General features: G+C 48.4%; 1 protein-coding gene across 11 annotated transcripts in view; it reads left to right on the top strand.

The window, feature by feature from the left end:
• The window catches only part of LOC135255657 (serine/threonine-protein kinase BRSK2-like), a 114912-nt gene that overhangs the window by 67819 nt on the left and 27808 nt on the right, over positions 1 to 19285 (top strand). For all 11 annotated transcript variants that reach the window (XM_064337129.1, XM_064337119.1, XM_064337121.1 and 8 more), the window contains 3 exons: positions 7831 to 7916; positions 11165 to 11305; positions 16666 to 16782. In XM_064337129.1, coding sequence (XP_064193199.1) covers positions 7831 to 7916; positions 11165 to 11305; positions 16666 to 16782 — 344 coding nt within the window. The remainder of the gene's footprint in view (positions 1 to 7830; positions 7917 to 11164; positions 11306 to 16665; positions 16783 to 19285) is intronic.

Raw genomic sequence — 19285 nt, 5'->3', positions numbered from 1 at the left:
TCCCAGTTTGCAAACTTTAAAATTTTTTTTTTTTTTAGCAAAGTCACAGTTGATACAAACCACATAAAATTTGGGGGAGATGTGTTTTTTTTTGTTTTTTCTTACCACAGCAGGATTTGGATAAACTTTGAATATGAATATTGTCCTTTATCTGATTTATTATTTTTATATTGTATGCATTATCCGTTTCAGTTTGCCACGCTAGCTACCACAGGATTCCTTTAACCTCCTGGCCCCTCGAGGCCTGTTGGACTCACAAAGCCCTGCTGATACAGAGCCTGTGCTTTTCAGGGCTGGGGGGGGGGGTTTGTCGGTAATTCCTCTTTGTGCTTTGTGTGCTCCTTTCACGTCAGAACGCCTTCTCCCGCGCTTCAGGATTGCTGAACAATTTCCCTCACGGTCGTTAATCCATCACCCCCGACCCGTCTCAGCGAATTTCGGATCTGCTCTCATTCCCCCGCTCTCAGAATGCAAACGCGCAAATCCTGCCGCCCTGAATATATTTGCGCTTCCTTTAAAATGAATGGAAATGAGAGGAACGGCTCGGCCTGTGCCTTGTGATGCATTTATCCTCTGAGATGGCGAGATTCTCCGGGTCCAGATGTCTTCCCTCTCATTGGTGCTGCTGTTCATCACTGTCTCTCGGGAGAGCCGGGGTGCATCAGTAAATCAGAGAGGGCTGATCCCTTCAGGTCTGAGAGAACCCTGCCTGCGCTGATACAGAGCAAACACAGACCTGTTTGCTGATGCGGGAGGATTAGAGCAGAGGTAGATTAAGGCCGGCCCTCGCACCTTACATCATGATCCTGTTGAGCGCCTCATGCTGTCAGGAGTTCTGAGACTCTGGGACACCAGGGACTCGGTGAAGATGGAAGACAGTTTGGCCCCAGCTGCTCCCATGGAGCCTAAATACCCAAGTGAAGCTTGAAGTCTGTGTCTGCCTGGAGGCGGAGCCTGTGTTTGGCCTGGAGGCAGAGCCTGTGTTTGGCCTGGAGGCAGAGCCTGTATTTGGCCTGGAGACGGAGGCTGTGTTTGGCCTTGAGGCAGAGCCTGTGTTTCTCCTGGAGGCAGAGCCTGTGTTTGGCCTGGAGACTGAGCCTGTGTTTGGCCTTGAGGCAGAGCCTGTGTTTGGCCTTGAGGTGGAGCCTGTGTTTGGCCTGGAGGCAGAGCCTGTGTTTGGCCTGGAGACGGAGGCTGTGTTTGGCCTTGAGGCGGAGCCTGTGTTTTTCCTGGAGGCAGAGCCTGTGTTTGGCCTTGAGGCAGAGCCTGTGTTTGGCCTGGAGACGGAGGCTGTGTTTGGCCTTGAGGCGGAGCCTGTGTTTGGCCTTGAGGCGGAGCCTGTGTTTGGCCTGGAGGCAGAGCCTATGTTTGTCCACGAGGCAGAGTCTGTGTTTGTTCTGGCGGCAGAGACTGTATGGTTCTCCGTTTCCCATTGTCCCCACCCCTGTCTTTATGTGAACATCTGCTGGTCCATCCATTTCTCCCACCGCCCAATGAAAGGCTACACGCCGTGCATGTTGCATTAATCAGATGCAGGAACACTGCCGGACCCCTGGGGGGCGCTCTGGAGCAGATGCTCTCTGTTAAAAGAGATCCTGGGTGCCCCTGTGATCGTGTTTGCTGAGAGTTTTTCCGCTGTGCTGTGACACATGGCCGTAATGCCGGCTTTGATCTGCGGCTCCTGCACGCAGGCACGGCCTCCTCCAGGCCTGCTGTATGACAGCCGGGCCTGGAGGAGAGGGGCAGAGAGGCAGACACAGGGAATAATGACTGGGCGAGTGTGACAGAGACGCTGCAGTGATATATTGAGAGAGGAGGACGGGAGCTTGCCAAACCTGGTCTCCCCTCCCATATTGGACGGCACACATGGCTGGATATGTGCAGAGGTGGTTCAGGTCATGGAGCCACAGCGAAATTTGCTTGGCACCGCATTATTATATTAACGTTGCTTCATGAACACCAATTTACCATTACTCAGGCTACTCCGTATTTACATCACAGCTGTTGTTTATGCTCTAATTTAGTGCATTAGTGAGACTAGATTAGATTAGGCTAGACTATTGTCCATTTTTTTGGCATCAGCAGAAGGACACAATTCAAGATGATACATCTTAAATACATTGCAGCAATATATTCTGCCGTGTTTACTTCATTTGAAGCAAAAATGTTTTCATATTAATAAATAAGAAATTTCATGCTTTGGTAAAGCAATTTCTTATAACGTTCCGTTATAAGATGGTATTATAATGAGAAAATGAGAACCTTGAAAGAACTTGGTTGCACGCATAGTTCTAATGTCATGAGGACTGCCCTGCTATAGATAGGAATGTGCTAACCAGACCAAACCCACATCATGCACATGGACAGAGATGGATCCCATGGGACAGGGATGGGTAATTCTATTGCTTTAAATAGCTTACAGTCCCTTTGTCTGCTGTGTGAGTGGACTGTGGATCATCTGAGGGAAGAATATGGCTGAGCCAGATTAATCCGAACTGGGTCTGTCTCCGCGTTCTCTACGTGTACCGTTTCACTTTCTTGTGTCCACACGCATTTCCAAATCACATAATAACTTCTAATAATAACTGTGTGAGCATCTGTATCACATGTCAGTCATAAAAGACTGATATTCAGATGGCCATCTGTTTAATTGTAACTGTATATCATGTGCTTTAATTACAGTCTGTTGCCTCTGTACCCAAAATAAGCTGTGAGCATTTTGGCCTGTTTGAATGAATGAATGAATGAATTATATCTCTCAAGTGCATGATAAATGTGTTGGTTGGCATCAGTAGCAGCTAACACCAACAGCGTATTGCAAAATGAATGAAAACGATGAAATAGATACAAAACGTAAAATAAATAAGTAAAGTTATCAGGGGACACAGTGGGACAAGATGACCGCGGGCTGTTGTGAAACATGCAGTTTTGGGATTGTGGTTCACTTGTCAGGAGTGCTCCATTAGGTGCTAAATATTTCACAGCTTTGTGATTATCATAGGGGCTGAGACCTGGTAGGGCATACTCTGTGAAGCCTTATTATTATGGCTTTGATAAGGACTGCATGGCACTTTATTTGCATTAATATACTTGGGTGGCCCGGATATTGCATTAATATCAGGGCTCTGCAGGACTGATTTCATGTGCCAGTATTTGATTTTGAGCAGACCCTTTGGACCCGATGGTCAAACTTCAATAATGATTATGAAGGTAATGTAAAAGGCAAATTATCTTTCCATCACACAACCAATTTGGATTAGCGTCACCACTTCACTCTCACTCGACCTTGAGTTTAAATCAGGGGATTTTTTTTCCTCCTCCCCTGTGGGAAATGGAGTGCAGATTGACTTTCATTCTACGAACTCAACGCTACATTAGCAGTTCCTATCAGGCACAGGAAGTGGCGCCCAGTTAAGGAAATGGCAGGTGTGTGATGAGATGAGCTTGTTATAATGAGTATATGCAGTTGGCTACAGCTCCATCATACACCCCCCCCCCCCCCACAGTGCAGAGTACAGGCGGTGTAGCCAAGCTCCCCCCGCCTTGTGTGGTGGAAACCTTTCCTGCTCTAACAGTGTCAGCCGTAATGAAGTGCTAGGAAAACGGGATGAATAAATATAAGTTAATTAACATGAGACTACTGATTGGAGAATGTGAGCGAAGCTCGTTTGCTCTGTATGCATGTGCTTGTGTATGTGTGTGTACGCGTACATGTCTGTGTCTATGTGTCTGTGTGTGAGTGTGTGAGTGGGACAGAGAGATGTTTGTGTGTATGCGTGTGTTTATTTGTGTTTGAGAGGGAGAGAGCGAGAGAGAGAGAGAGAGGTGTGTGTGTGTGTTTTTTTCCCATTGGGAGCAGTGTAAAATTTATTGTTATTGACAACTGAAGATCTGGGGCTGAAAGGTTGACAGTGTCATTACTTTGTCCTCCACCTGCAGGACAATGTTTTAAGCGTAATGGTCTTTAAGTGAGATTGATTTAACATACCATCTGGAGTATCTGCTTAATATGGACCACACTTGGAACGAGGAGAAGCAGTTGTAGTGAAGGGGTGCTAATGGGGGTCTGTGCAAATACCCAGACTGTGACACTTTCACATCCTTGTGTATATTTTAAGAAAATGGAAATGAGTTCTTTTGAACTCTGTTGGAGTGTGCTTAGCGGATTTGGGGGGCGGGGGGGGGGAAAGGGTGAGAGTTGCAGACGCGGGGTTGATGTTGGGGGTGGGGGGGGGGTGACACGAGCGAGCTTATTTGCTCTGGCAGTGAGTGGAGAGGGGCCCTGGCACACTGGCGCTGCTGCAGTAAACAGATAAAGGCAGGAGCAGAGCGCGCTCGCCCCGGAGCCCGGAGGAGCCGGCGCCGGCGCCGTGACCGGGGCGCACATTAGAGCGCGGCTCTCTCCCGTGTTTGTTTGGGCTCGGCGGCGGCGGAGGCCCGTGCGACAGGCGGCCTTTGAAGGCTGCGCTTTGATGGCGATGTCGTGTCACATTTCCCCGGGTTCCCCGACGGGTTTTTTTTTTTTTTTTTTTTTTGCTGTGTGCGGCGGGCGAGGAGGAGGAGGCCGCTCTCGGGAGGACGGCCGACCGGTGGCATCAGAGACGGGACGCTTCTCGGCTCGCCGCGTCCGCGCTCCGCTTTCGTCTGATCCTTATCGCCCGCCGCGGCGGCCGCCCCCCCACGTGCGTGTGTGTTCCCCGGGGCCGCGGTCGCGCTCTCGCTGCCGTGGTTACTGGGGCTTCAGCCGGTGTGCTCTCCAGAGGCTCTGGCCTGTTCCCGGGGGGCGTTCCTGTGTTCTCCTGGGACGCGAGCGTGTTCTTTGGGCTTGGCGGCGCGTTCTCGGGGGGGGATGCTGGCATATTCTGGAGCGATGCGGGCGAATGGTAAAATACCGCTGACAACAGACGCAGGTGCGACTTCCTCTGCGTTCACGTTTCCTTTAACGTGCCAATGACACGGAGCCTCAGCTCAGTGTGACCGAGTCTGAGGAGTGAACGCTGGGGACGCTAAGTGTCTGTTTGAGCAGCTATGTCACTGATCCCAGAACAGCCTCACAGGTGCTGCAGGTGACTTGATGCCACGTTAGCAGGTCTACCTCACCTTGAGCCAGAGGAGTGTGGCTGATCCTAGTACAGCCTTTGGGGTTCACTTGGTAGAGTCATGCCATGCTGGCAGGTCTACATCACCTTGAGCCAGAGGGCTGTGGCTGATCCCAGAACAGCCTTACAGGTGCTGCAGGTGTGTGGATACCACGTTTAGCAGGTCAGTCTCCCAGTACAGCCTCAGGAGTTCTCCAGGTAGAGTCATGCCATGTTGGCAGGTCTACATCACCTTGAGCCAGAGGAGTGTGGCTGCTCCCAGTACAGCCTTTGGGGTTCTCCAGGTGGAGTCATGCCACGTTGGCAGGTCTACCTCATCTTGTGGCAGAGCTGTGACTGATCCCAGCACAGCCTCAGAGGTGCTGCGGGATGGCCCGCGCTGCGTTAATGCGAGCGGCTCATCTGCAGGTGATAAAGAGGAGTGCGCTGCGTAGCTGATAGCTCCCATTAGCCCACGATTAACCTGATTAGCTCAGACCTGTATTCCCAATGATGTGATTCTTCAAAAAGCAAATTATCCCCAGCGTAGAGCCACAGGCACCGCGAGGACAGGCAGTCTGTTGCTCTGTTCGCATCAAAGTGTATTCTCCCCATCTGCAGCATGAGCCAGTGGGGTCTGTAGAGTCATGTGCATGGAACAGAATCTTATTCCTCCTCTTCTCTCCCCGTGCCAGTTTAGCAGGGGCAAGTATGATGTCAGGGCAGAAGTTAAATCAAGTACAGTTACAGCAAAAAAGGGAATTGAAACAGCACAGCACTTTAGTTCAAATGAGCTGAATTCTGCAGGTTTTGGCTTGGGGTTCAGGAATGTATGGAACTCATGGGTTGGGTCAGAGAAGCAAGGGATCAGCGTTTTGGGGCTAATCGCTTATTCTCTGTGACGGGTGTGCAGGCCAAGAACATACGCGATGGCTCAGCTATGACAGGAGAACATTGGTATGCTCTGGGGGGTTTCTGCAGTGAAGAAATAATAAATGTGCAGCATAGGTGACATTCGTGTTAGTGTAACGCTCTCTGCATGTAAAACTGCAGTCTTACCCTCAGTGCTGTTTACACACCCATAGCAGCATGACCCACTGTTCCAAAGACAGAGGATTGTGTGTGCGTGCGTGTGTGTGTGTGTGTGTGTGTGTGTGTGTGTGTGTGTGTGCGTGCGTGCGTGCATGCGTGTGTGTCAAAGCAGTCAGTGAATACAGATTGTAATATGTACAAGTTGGCTAATGAGGACTCCAGAGCTCATTTGTCAAACTGTGAATTAATTTATTTATCCTTCCGGGGACCTTGATTATTTAGTGGCCTTATCAAGCTAAGAGAGCATCGCCAAGAAGTGACCTAGTGGAAGAGTACTGACTTCTGTCATTATTATGGATTCATTACAATATCATTATTCATGATATGCCACAAAGCTTTATAGTGCAGCAGTAACGAGATCTCTCAGAAAATATGGTGATGTCTATGTTTACCACTGTACCGGTGGAAGTTTATCACAGTGCCCTGTATAAACATGCTGTATTCTGTGTATTTACAGTGCTGTGCAATGTTGCCGTGGTGCTGTGCTATCCGACAGTGCTGATGCTGTTTTCTTAAGCCATTTGCGCTGTCTGTAAGGCCTGCTTTGAGGAGTAGGGCCTGCCTCCACAGAGCTGAGGGCACAGTGTGCAGGGGAGGGGAGAGCGGAGCGGGGAGGGACTTAATGTGGGAATAATGTGTGGTTAAGTTGTCTGTGAGAGATCATCATCCTGTATGTCTACAACATCAGCAAGGGATTATGGGAATACTGTCAGAAGGATATGATATAATGCCAGGTAATGAAAGTGGGCACCCCATGAATGAACAGTGCTGTGTGAGTAACCGTCATTCTGTATGTCTACAATATGTGCAAGGGATTATGGGAATACTGTTAGAAGGATATAATACTGGGTACTGAAAGTGGGCACACCATGAATGAGCCGTGCTCAGTGGGTAACCGTCAACCTGTATGTCCACATTATTCCCATAATCCCTTGCAGATACTGTTAGAAGGATATAATACTGGGTACTGAAAGTGGGCACACCATGAATGAGCCATGCTCAGTGGGTAACCATCAACCTGTATGTCCACATTATCTGCAAGGGATTATGGGAATACTGTTAGAAGGATATAATACTGGGTACTGAAAGTGGGCACACCATGAATGAGCCATGCTCAGTGGGTAACCATCAACCTGTATGTCCACATTATCTGCAAGGGATTGTGGGAATACTGTCTAAAAGATATAATACCGGGTTGTGAAAGTGGGCACACCATGAATGAACAGCGCTGTGTCGGATCAGGGTGAGCCTCTCACTGGGAGCCCAGTGTGGGCCTGATGGATTTAATTACCCATGCTGCCGTGTGGGCTCGGTTGGCCACCGCGCGGGCTCCGCCCAGCCGGATACGACGGCCACGCTGCGATAGACACGGCCCGCCGCGCTCAGCTTCTGCTGCTCCGTATCTCTCGCGAGCATCTCAAACGCTCATTAAACGCTCATTAAATGTTCTAACAGTGTGACATGGCTGTGGAGTGATGGAGTAAAGGCAAAGGGGGGAGGGGGGAGGGGGAGGGTGTTTTAATTTGCGCCCTCAGCCTCCGAGCGATGAGTCCTGTCACGCTTCTGACACGGTGCCCCTGACGGACGGAATAAGAAGAGTGTGAAATAAATGTCTTAACTCCTCAAGCTCTCTCTCTGTCTCTGTCTTTCTGTCCTTCAGGTGGAGCGGGAGATTGCCATTCTGAAGCTCATCGAACACCCTCACGTTTTAAAGTTGCACGATGTCTACGAAAATAAGAAGTACTTGTAAGTATCACCACGCGCAACGCGCAGATAAGAGTAGCCTTGTGTTTTATGTGATTGAACTGGTTGAAGTTCGACATGGAGTGTACTGGAAAGACAGCTCAGGTGTTTGGGTAAAGTGTAGGTGGACTGCTAGTCTGTACATCCCGTAGCAGAATGCCTGCTGTACTACTGCACGATGCTGTACAATGCTTCACACATGAGGAAGAACAGCATGCTGGGAAATTAAATTTGGTGAATCGTTCATTATAGTATATTCTATTTGTACTTATGTCACGCTAACCAGCTGGGGGACAGGCGCTAATGCTAATGAAAGTCGAATGCAGTATTAATAATTATATGATGCTCTTATTCAGTTATGCTCTACTGAAATATGCAAGTGGAAGACAGAGGGCTTTGTTATGTAAACATGGCAGCAATGTGTTTAAAATGGAAGTCATTGCCATTACATTTACAAATATTTGTGATTGTGAGCACGGTGTACATTAGACTAATCTCATATTTGCAAACTTAGGAAGGGGGGGATGTTTGTAATTTCGTGAGAGGATTAGTTTCCATGGTGACTATCACATTATTGATTTTATAATACAGAAATCACTCTGTAATTGAAATGCGATTACGCAGATTAATACTTACTTGGAAGAACCAACAGCAAATAGCAGAAAGAATAGAAATTGGGGCGGGGGTGTAACCCAGTGCACGCAAAGAAGTAAAACTATGCACCTGCACATTTAGAATGCACAAATCCTGACTACCTGCTGTTAGCATTTAATCTTTGCTTTTTTTAAAATCACTTTTTAAGTCTCTTTTAAGTTTTACCCCTGGGATTCCGGCCCCTGGAAGGAATATGTGCAGAATCATGCTACTCATGCAGGGGAGAAAAAAAAAAAAGCATATATTATATATTCCTTCTCCCTCGGTAATAGGTAAATGCCAGGAGGTGCTGTAGCTAATATGAAATATTCAGGTGGAACAGACAGGTGACCCGGAGGAGCGCGGCGCTCGGCTGTGAAAGCGTTAGCCGCAGACGGCGTTTGACTCCTCGGATGTAAATGAGGGTGACGGGTAATCACCTGAGCCGGGGCCCTTTGTCTGCGCGTGAATCAAAGGCCGGGGGAAGCCGGATGAAAGGGAGGCAGCTGGGGAGGGGAGCAGTTGAGGGCGGCGGGCGCTGCTTAGTGCGCAGACGCGAGCCGGTCTGCGGTGCCGTTGCGCCTCAGCCCTGCGGTTGGCGGGAAAGCGGACGGTGGCGTTTGCGACCGTTACGCGCCGAGCGACTGCGGTCCTGAGTGAACTCGACCTGAAAAAAGGCAATGATGTCATTGGCCACGGCCATCAGAGAGCTAAACGTCTGTGAGGGGATTCATGGGTAATATTGTGACAGGAGCTGCGTTCTGTGAAGCTGCCTGTCTGTCAATGAGGCAGATGGGTAAATCTATGGGCTGAGTTTTCAGTGCATTGCTTATGAAAGACTTCAGACTGGGAGGGGAGCGGTTTTGTGGGTTACTGGGGGGCTGCAAGAGATTCCATTTTCTATTTGAGATGGGGGAGGCGGAGGATATTGCTAGTGTGGCGTGCAGCTGCTAGTGATCTGGGAGAAATTAAAGCTCAGTTTCACTCGAGCAGCATGACTGAACACGGTCTCATCAGCACAGATGAGGTCAAAGGTCAGCACGGTTCCCAATGCTGAGAGTGCTGAACAACATCTTTAAGCACAGCATTTTTATAATTTATGCTGGTACTGTATATATAACAAGCGCACGCACACAGACGCGCACGGGTGCACACACAAACATGCACGCACAAACATGCACAAATATGGTCTGGAATCAGAAACTGAATTAGCCTGGGTGCCGTGAGTGCCTGCACCCATATGATGAGCTATGGGGGGCCCAAACATAAACACTAACTTAGGCCTAATTTGTGAAAAACATTGTTTACTGAATGTTGACGTTGAAATGTCTCGTATTGTTAAAAAGGACTGACTTTTCCTTTGCTGTGTTATGAGCATGATGCTCTATTTATCCCTCTGAGGCTATTTACCTAGACACTTACTTAGGCTGCATGTTATTTCTGAGTGCCAGTGCATGCCCTGAAATGCTGTTTAAATTGCTGTTTAGTGACAAGCCAGACTAGCCTCATATCAGCCTGATACAGATGCTACGTGCTCAGGGTTTATGCTGAAGATTTTTCAAAAATAATATTCCTGTTGTTTCAGAACATAATTATTTTCGTTATGACGATGATAATTATTAAACTTGCTATTTATTTATGTCCTTTGTCAGCGTGTGTTATTGCCAGCACTTGTCTAGTCAGCCCACAATGTGTAGGTGATGTACTGTAGTGATAAAAAAGGGAGTTAGTTACCTGCTGATAGCCTAATGCAACTGATATCTTTCATTATTATAAGATGGAGCAGTCGCCTATTAGCATATGATCATGGACATTCTTACAGCTTTCTTGGGATCACTCTGTAGCCACCATGTGGTGGCGTGCCTGTTATTAAGGAATGTTGTTTCTGGTTTTGGATCGGGCTTTGCATGGGGGGGTGGGGGGTTGGGGAGGGATTTCTTATCAGACCTCACGCCCAAATGTATGACAGGCTAGCTCCGCCCCTGTCGGAAATCGATAAAGTTTTCTGTAAATCAGGTAGCTCAACTTCCACTGTTTCAGTGTTCGTACATGCACCCATTCCTGAGAGGCCAGTGAAACAGGCTTCACACGCGGTGCTTTGTCCTCATTAAAGCAGGCTGCGCTCCTGTGGAGATTGCACTGTTTTTGAAATCACCTCTTTTTATTGTCCAGGTGTTAACCGGGTGTCTGTGAAAGATGCTGTTGTGTGTGTGTGTGTGTTTGTGCACGTGAAAGATACTCTTGTGTGTGTTGTATCTCTCTGGGTGTTCATCAGGTGTCTTCAGTGTACACAACAAAACAAATTACAAAAGTGTAAGATTGTTATTTTATTTTATAACAAGATGAAAAACGCCAAATAGGCCTGTTGATGGTATTCCTAACATTCCTTTTTATGCTGAATAGCCCATGGTGATTGTACCTTTATGGGTGAAATGGTACAAATTTGTGCTTGTTGCTGTCAGAATAGACTTTGTACCTATTAAGTTAAAGATACACATCTGGTCTCTGAAAGCCCAGTATTGTACCTTTGAGGGTATATTTATTAAAAGTGTACCTGTGAGTACGGAAACATACATATACCTCAGTTTTTGAGTGCGCTTATTGTTCCTTCCCTCCAGGTACCTGGTTCTAGAACACGTGTCCGGAGGAGAGCTTTTCGACTACCTGGTGAAGAAGGGGAGGCTGACGCCCAAGGAGGCGCGGAAGTTCTTTCGGCAGATCATATCGGCGCTGGATTTCTGCCACAGTCACTCCATATGGTGAGCGCTGCTTATGCCCTCCGCACCCGTACGTTCTCACTCCTCACAGCAGCGCCTCGTTTGCACCTGACCCTGACAGTCAGAGCCCTCGCAGCTGGGGCGGTCCCTGACAGCGGCGGCTGCGGTGTCATTACAGAAGCGGTTCTTGGGATAAGTCCAAAAAAAAAAAAGACTAGTATCAGAATAATTATTCATCACGTATATTTTTGTAAACTACATATACAGTAGTTTATTCTTGTGCTGATGTATTTTGCAAGTGTAAACACACTCACTATTCCTAAGATCTGAACTTTCTGGCATTAGCTTTTTTGGGCCGCTTAGAGGGAGCGTGTGCAACAGTGCATGATCGCACATAATCGAGTTCTGAATATAAAACTAGTCATAGCGCGTCCATATCTTCTCTCTGCTTAGAAACGTCCCTCCCCAGGGCTTTCAATTACCTCTGTATCACACTTCAAGATATCTTTTAGAGATTCTGTGGGAGCCATTTCTCTCACACCTGGCCTCAGGGTCTGTTTGTCCTGATCGGTCAGTGCTGTTGCCCCATTAGCTCATTTATTTTGAAAGGGAATCAATCTTTTAAAAAATGGTTTGATTCCCAGGGAACTGAAGTTTGTGAACAGGCCTATTGGGGAGCTGTCCTCCCGGTTCTGTTCTGTTTTGAAAATTTGGACACACAGTGAGAAGAAGGAGGCTCATTTTGTGGTGGCACTGTGGGCGGAGCCCCTGCATAAAGCCGCTATTAGGCAATTAGCAGGACAGATATGTGCGTACGTGTGTGAGCGGGAGTCTGTGTGTGTGTGTGTGTGTGTGTGTGTGTGTGAGCGAGCGAGGGAAACACTGAGTGTGTTTGTGTGTGTGTGTATACGTGCAAGCGTGTGTGTGTGCGCTCATGTATGTGATTGTTTGCATGTGTGTATGTGTGCATACGTGCATGTATGTGATTGCTTCCATATGTGCGTGTGTGAAGGTGTGTGTGTGTATGTGTGTACATGCACGTGTGTGTCTGTGTGTGAGACGGAGAGCAAACTGCTGTGTATTTGGGATGGTTTGGGTCATGGGGTTGCACTGGACATATGGTCATTTCATTTTTGTCAGCTGTTCCAGAAGCATCTCCCATGGCACTTGTAGCTGTGGTGCGGCAGAATGAGCGAACATCAGGCTTTATAATAAGTGTGCTCTTTCAGGCCAGCCTCGGAAATCAGCCTCTGATGCGGCCTCAGGAACAGCGATGTGGGTTTGATTTGCCTAACACCTCCCAGCCAGCCGCTCATTATAACACTACATTACCTCATGCGAGGCAGGTTTCCAACAAAGGAAACATTCATCCATATTCATTATGCATGAGGCCATGCTTTCCTCTCGTCTGTACCACTAAACGTGAGCACTAGAAGCAGATGGAGCCTGTAGTAGCGTTAGTTCATGAATAGTTGGCTTTAGGCATCTAAACACATCTGTGCAGCTTTTTCCGCTGCCAGTCAGGTCAGGAATGGCTGTATCTGAATCAATGAGAAACAGCCTCATTCTGGTCCTGCTTTCAGTGCTGAGAGAACTGTACTGTACTGTACTGGGTGTTAAACAGACTCACCTGGTTATTCAGGACTGTACAGATGTAAAGGTCATAGACTCCCCGGTTATTCTGGACTGTACCGGTATTGGACAGACTCACCTGGTTATTCAGGACTGTACAGGTTGGATGAATCTGGTTATTCTGGTGCAAGGTTACAGGTTACTCTTCACATTGTGCCCAATCCAGACTAAAAGCAGGAGATGAGTGAGTATTCTATAGGATACAGGTTACTCATATGTGCATCACACTTTCGTAAGAGTTTATTAGACACTACACTTCACTGCACTGAGTGAAGTTGCAGAGATGCAGTACAGCAGAAGCCAGCAGGCATGAGGATGTCTTATTCCAGAAGAGGCGCAGTGCTTGGCATTCTCTGCTTAATTGGATAGTTGTCAAGTGGAAGGACAGATGGTTACCCAGGGCCATGTGTTTGATCCCATTAGATCTATTGAATTAGAGTTCATGGATATGATGTAAAATTATCTCTCCCCTGCTTGTTTTGTACCTGGAGTCAAAAGATTTACTCCCAGTATATCCATCTGTTCTGGATGCCAGGCACCCCCTCATTGGCAGGGGAGATTAGGCTAGACACAGAGACTGTTGGTGAACCTTGAGGCCACCTTGTTTGCAAACTATTCGTGAAGACGGGGTGAGTCACTCTTTTTATTTTGGCAGGCTGTCTGTTCTTCCGCCAGCCTCTCTCAGAGACCCGATTTAACTGTCCCGGTTTCTCCTCGGCTGCGGCGTACTCATCCTCTCAGTGCTGAGGGATTGTGGGATTGAGTCATCCCCCTGATGTTTACCGGCGAGCGCTGCCTCTGGCAGTTACCAGCCAGTTAAGGCAGAAGTGACGTGCGGTATAGTTCACTCATCTCATGTGATCTCATATGTCCACCCACTCCATCCTGGCTCTCTCTCTCTTAGTTAGCAAAGTATGGGCAATACGAGCTGGAGTGCAGACACCATGATGGAATAGTAGACTAATTTCACCCCATAAACCAGTGCACAGCGAGACAGGGACCATATGGGGCCTATAATGAAGACTCACTCAATTCCCAGAATTCCAATTGAGAAATGGGAGTTTGCCACTGTGTCCTAGAGTAGACCCCTCTAGTGGTCCTCAGCCACCATCATCCCCCCCCCCCCCACATACAAACACACACACGTCCGGAAAGGGACACATGCACGCACCCCTTCAAAGAAAAAAAAAAAAAAATGAAAATATGAAACATCTCAAGAGCAGATGAATATGTACGTATTCCAATCACGTCAGCAAATATCGCCTCCCCATCTGCGTTTTTACAACATTTATGATACATGCCCCCCCGGCCCCCGCCACGCTTTACACTGTTGCCTTTTATGGCAGCAGATGTGCTGTAAAATAAGGCCGTTTGGGATGCTCCCCGTGCAGATCTACGTGCAGGTGGAGGTCTGGGCTCTAGCCCTCTGCTTCTCTCTCAGCTGCGTTTACAGCACGTGGTCATTACTGTGCGCGAGGTGCTTGGTTTTTTTTTTTTTCTTCTCCTTGTTAAAGCAGAATGTTTCAGCTGTGGGTTGGGGGGGGGGGGGGACTGCGAGTGGAAAGGACAGATTAAGTGAGGCAGCCAGAGAAATAAAGTGCTGAACTGTTGAGAGGAATGAAGTTCACAGATGGAGCGAGAGAGAGAGAGAGCTAGAGAGCTAGAGAGAAGCCTTCTGCTTTTCACCTTTAAGAAAGCATCACAGTGCTCATTTAAACCCAGTGTAGCTCTGCTATTTCTCTTTATGGCTACCAAGCAAAAATAACCATTGCATGTATGAATAATGGGTATATACACAAATATCCAGTATGCCGTATGTGTACAGTGCAATATAAAATACAAATGAGCCGTGAACAAATGTCTGACTCTAGCCAGTAAACGAAGCGCAGGCGTACTGCATACTCTCTGTGCTGGAGCAGAGCTGGCGAAGGCATTGAGGCCACAGTGTCACCCAGGGAGGGAGAGATTTAGTCAGCAGGATTCTCCTCGCCTTGTTGTGTAGAGCCTGACTGCGCAGCTCGGCTGCTGTGCTCCGGAGTGAAAAGTAGCAGCTGCAGACTGCAAGGGTGGGGCAGGTGTGCTCTCCTGCGTTCTCCCGAATCCAGAGAGGACCGTGGAGCGATGGGTCTGGCCTTCAACTGTGATTGGGCTTTAAAAATTCGGAGAAAACGAGAAGGAGAGGGAGCGAGAAAGATGCATTAAAAAGTACCGTGCCGCAAATCAAAGCAGGCGCTCTGATTTAGCCGTCTGGGGGGCTCGCGTAGAAGTTTCAAATCTTGGGAAATAAGCGCTGCGTCTTGACCTTGCTCCGACGACGGCCCTCGGCCTCAGTCCCCCCGTAAATCACGCGCTCGCGTACGGCCTCGGCTGACGTTTATTACCGCGAATAGATCAGAATTGCATTGTGGGTAACTCTCCCGCTCCGTCCGCGCCGCGCCTGGCCGTGATCGATGGCCGAAGCGGAGTGACTGAACGCGGGGGATAAAGAGTTCAGGAGAGGAGGCTGCGCTCCCCTACGGCGTCACGAACATCGGGCGGGACGGACGCGGGACGGCGAGGAGAGATGTTAGACCGACAAGAAGGGCCTGTACAAGCAAGATTACAATGTGGGGCCTGTGCTAATGTCTTACACGGGCTTTAATGGACCATTAATAGATGGTTTCCCCCTGACAGCTAATAAACCACCCGAATGCAATTTGCCCTTATTATGCCGCTGAGGAATAAATCTCCGCTTCGCCGCTGCTCTCTCTGAGGTCGGTCACAAATTTTTCCCGCGTCTTCGCTTTTGCGAGGTCAGCGCGCGCGTGTGTTTGATCACACCGCGCGCGTCATCGGCGGGAGAATAAACCCACGACTGGGCTGTGACAGCGTCTGTCATTGCCATTTGTGGCGCTGTGGCACCTGTATGAGTCCGTTGTCAATATTGTCTCATGGAAAACTGCTCTGCACCAATGGGAGCTCGGCTTGGCTGAGTCCCCGGAGAGAGTGCGGCAAACGTCATGAGTCATCGGCTGCGCCGCCACCGCCGCCGCCACTGCCACCGCCGCCTTGCCGTTCTTCCTTTTCCTGTCACTGCGCCTGTCACTTTTGAAAAGACGGTATTTTTTGACGTCTGAACGCAACGGAACTGACAAAAAAAGTCAACTCTGTCATAAAGAGGTTCTGCGGCTTCCCACCCACCGACGAACTTACATAAACTCTCTCATTAAAAACCGTGTTTCCTGTGCGCAGCGTAAAAAAAAACTCTGCACCAAATGCTGTTCTCATTCCGTGGCCCATTTTTCTCAGGGGACTGAAATGTGGAGGAGAGAAACTCTCTCATGATTTGGGTGAGTGAGGCCTCCAGGGAGATGACTGGATGTATCAGCATTGCGGCAGAGTGGGGTGGGGATGGGGGGTGGGGGTGGGGGGGGTTCTGTGTGTATGTGGGACACTGATGGAGCTCCCTCATGCAGGTAAACTCCAGAAACAGATGTTCAGTAGCAGGTGGTGCTGTTTAAAGGGAAAACTTGTACACAAATCATGCAGATAACATATTGTATATAAAGTATGGCAATAATCATGCTATTCACTTCAGGTATACATTCTTTGCAGTTGAAAAAAAATGTAACTACAGCACCAAAGATATTGAGGAAACAATTTTAAAAGATACAATGAAATTTAAAGTGTATAAATTTGTCATTTCACGTATTTCATGTATAGTTAACACCCCTCATTTCTATCTGTCTGTGTCTCTGTCTGTCTGTCTGTCTGTCTGTCTGTCGTCACAGCCACAGGGACCTGAAGCCAGAGAACCTGCTGTTAGACGAGAAGAACAACATCAGGATAGCGGACTTTGGCATGGCGTCCCTGCAGGTTGGGGACAGCCTGCTGGAGACCAGCTGCGGGTGAGCGCCGCGCCGCGAGCGGTTACCGTCGTCGCGTTCGCTCGCTTTCACACGCGCGGTCACGGTCGCTGTTTCCGCACGCGGGACTCTCTCTCTCTCTCTCTCTCTCTCTCTCTCTCTCTCTCTCTCTCTCTCTCTCTCTCTTTCTCTCTCTCTCTCCCTCTCTCTCTGCACCACAGCCTTCTTTACACGTTCATTCATTGTGCTATCTTTAGCGTAGCTCTCTCCGCAGCTTCCATAAACAGGCTGTGGGTAAAGGGTTTAAAAGCTCCCAGGTGTGAAAGTGGCTGCTTTCCCTCAACAGCCTCAGCGGTCTCCTATTAGCGGGGGTGAGGCGCGTGTCACCCCCGTCGTAAAACAGGGGCACGTACGTGGAGATTGCTCAGATAAGACGTGAGCACAATCTGGACCGCGGGGCAGATAAGATCCTTAGCTAAAGACGGGCAAGGTGAGGGGCCGATCGGTGCGGTTCGGTGGATTGCCAGCCATGAATCTTCCTCTATCTGCATGTATCACAGCCCCGCTCTCTAGCGCGGCGTGGCAGGAGTGTTAAGTGAAGTAAGCGAGCCGTTGCTCATAAAGAAAAAGTATACTGCTGATGCTGATTGGCTGTGATTCACGGAGAGACGCATTGTTGATGCTGACTGGCTGTGACTCATTGGCAGGCACATTACTAATGCGGATTAGCAGTGACTCATGGGAAGACATACTGCAGATTAGCCTGTTTCGGGTCCTCCAGTGTTATCGGAGATAGAGCTGGTGCACTTGAGCCAGGTGCCCAGGTGTAATGCTCTGTAGTCTATGATATTTGCCATGTCTGTTTCTGGAGAATCAGCATGTGCACCCTGAAATCAAACTGTCATGGGTCATGTGCTGTGTCCAGTTCTAGGTAATTGCTTCTAGAGAACACCTACCTCTATCGCCTGCAGCTGACCTTCTGTCATGGCAGAACCTTTTCCCTTGAACTGCAGGCTTCACCAGTCAACCTCATGGTATGGGCTGTCAACAGCTGCAGCCAGCCATTTCAACATGATTTCCCTCGAGCCACTTGAGCCTTTTTCCCTTAAAGGAAATAGGAAAAACTGAATGTCCGGTTCCCCTCCTGTTATTACAGCTAGCAGCTGCTTCCATTCCTGGAGAGTGGAATCTCTTGTCGTTATCAATTGTCTTTGTTGATGGTGTCAACTCTGTGATGTCATAAGGATGAGAATGTGATGTCACGATGCAGGGGAGGAGAATACGATGCGGATGCGGCTGTGTCATCAGGCAGCGGTACTGCCCACCCTGATCCACCCCATGCCAGCAGTCCCAGTGCCCACCGTGCCTTTACTGCAGAGGCACAGTGCGATTATTCATTGTCCCCACATGCCTGAATGCCTCATCTCTAAGCGCAGATATGACAGCCTTTAATTAAACTCATTCATCTTTATCTCTTCTTGCCTGCAGCTGCTTTGACACAAATGTATTCTGTTTACGGGTAATGGACTCTAGTTGAATTTGAAAGTTGCTGGGCGTAGGAGCTCTCATGCAATTCCGAAGCAGCGTCAGCCCGTCTGGGGGTGTCTGGTTATTCATTGGATAAGTCCCTCAACTCCATATCTTATGGAAGGACTTTTGTCTAACCAAATTGGCAGATTGGCTTGAGGGGCCTCCACTTGGATGGGATTGAAGGTCCAATCCACCACCAGTGCTGTTATTCTTCATCTCATTCACCTCAGTGCATTCTCCACACTGGTACAATGCATCAGATATGATGCTGCAGCAGGTGTAATGCACCAGGTTGGGTGCTCCAGCAGGTGCTCCGCGTATGTAATTCAGTAGGTTGGAGCTAAAATGGAATTTAAAAGACATGCATGCTCTAAGAACTGAGTAACTGTGGTGTTTAATTTGAATGTGTGTTTTTGTGTGCCAGGTCTTGGCATACCTGTCTCAAACCAAATTGCCCGTGTTTGCACATTTCAGTGTGACACTTGAAATCAGGAGCAGTGCATTTGCAGAAGCATTCGTTTACATTGCTTTGTGTGGGCTGATGTATATTCGTACTGAACTCCCACAGGTCGCCTATGTACACTATCACTCTTAGTCACACTCTAATCACTGCCATAATTGGAACCTGTGTTTACAGGACTTTGCAGGGAGCTCATTACAGTCCATATAACATTGCAGTCAGATTATTGAGAGGTTAGCGGCAGTGTACTAGTGGTAGAAATGGGAAGGTGTGATTGATGAAATGTCCTTGCAAGACCCAGGACACACTAGGCAGGTTTCACGCACATCACTGCTGTCTAGTGCCACACCAGTATGTCCATGCATGTAGGAGCATATGGAAGTTTGTACTAAGATTTCTGTGAGTAAGCATTTCTTTTCTCTGTTGGTTGCAATTTCAACATTTGCCGTTCAGCTGGGTACAGCACAAGCATTTCCTGTTTGTTTTCTCTGACAGAAGAGCTATGTTTGCACACTGTGCTTCAGAGAGATGAAATATGAGTAACTCCTTGCTCCT

This window comes from Anguilla rostrata, chromosome 5 (genome assembly GCF_018555375.3).
Source record: "Anguilla rostrata isolate EN2019 chromosome 5, ASM1855537v3, whole genome shotgun sequence".
Classification (NCBI taxonomy): domain Eukaryota; kingdom Metazoa; phylum Chordata; class Actinopteri; order Anguilliformes; family Anguillidae; genus Anguilla; species Anguilla rostrata.
This window is presented reverse-complemented; position numbering and strand designations above follow the sequence as displayed.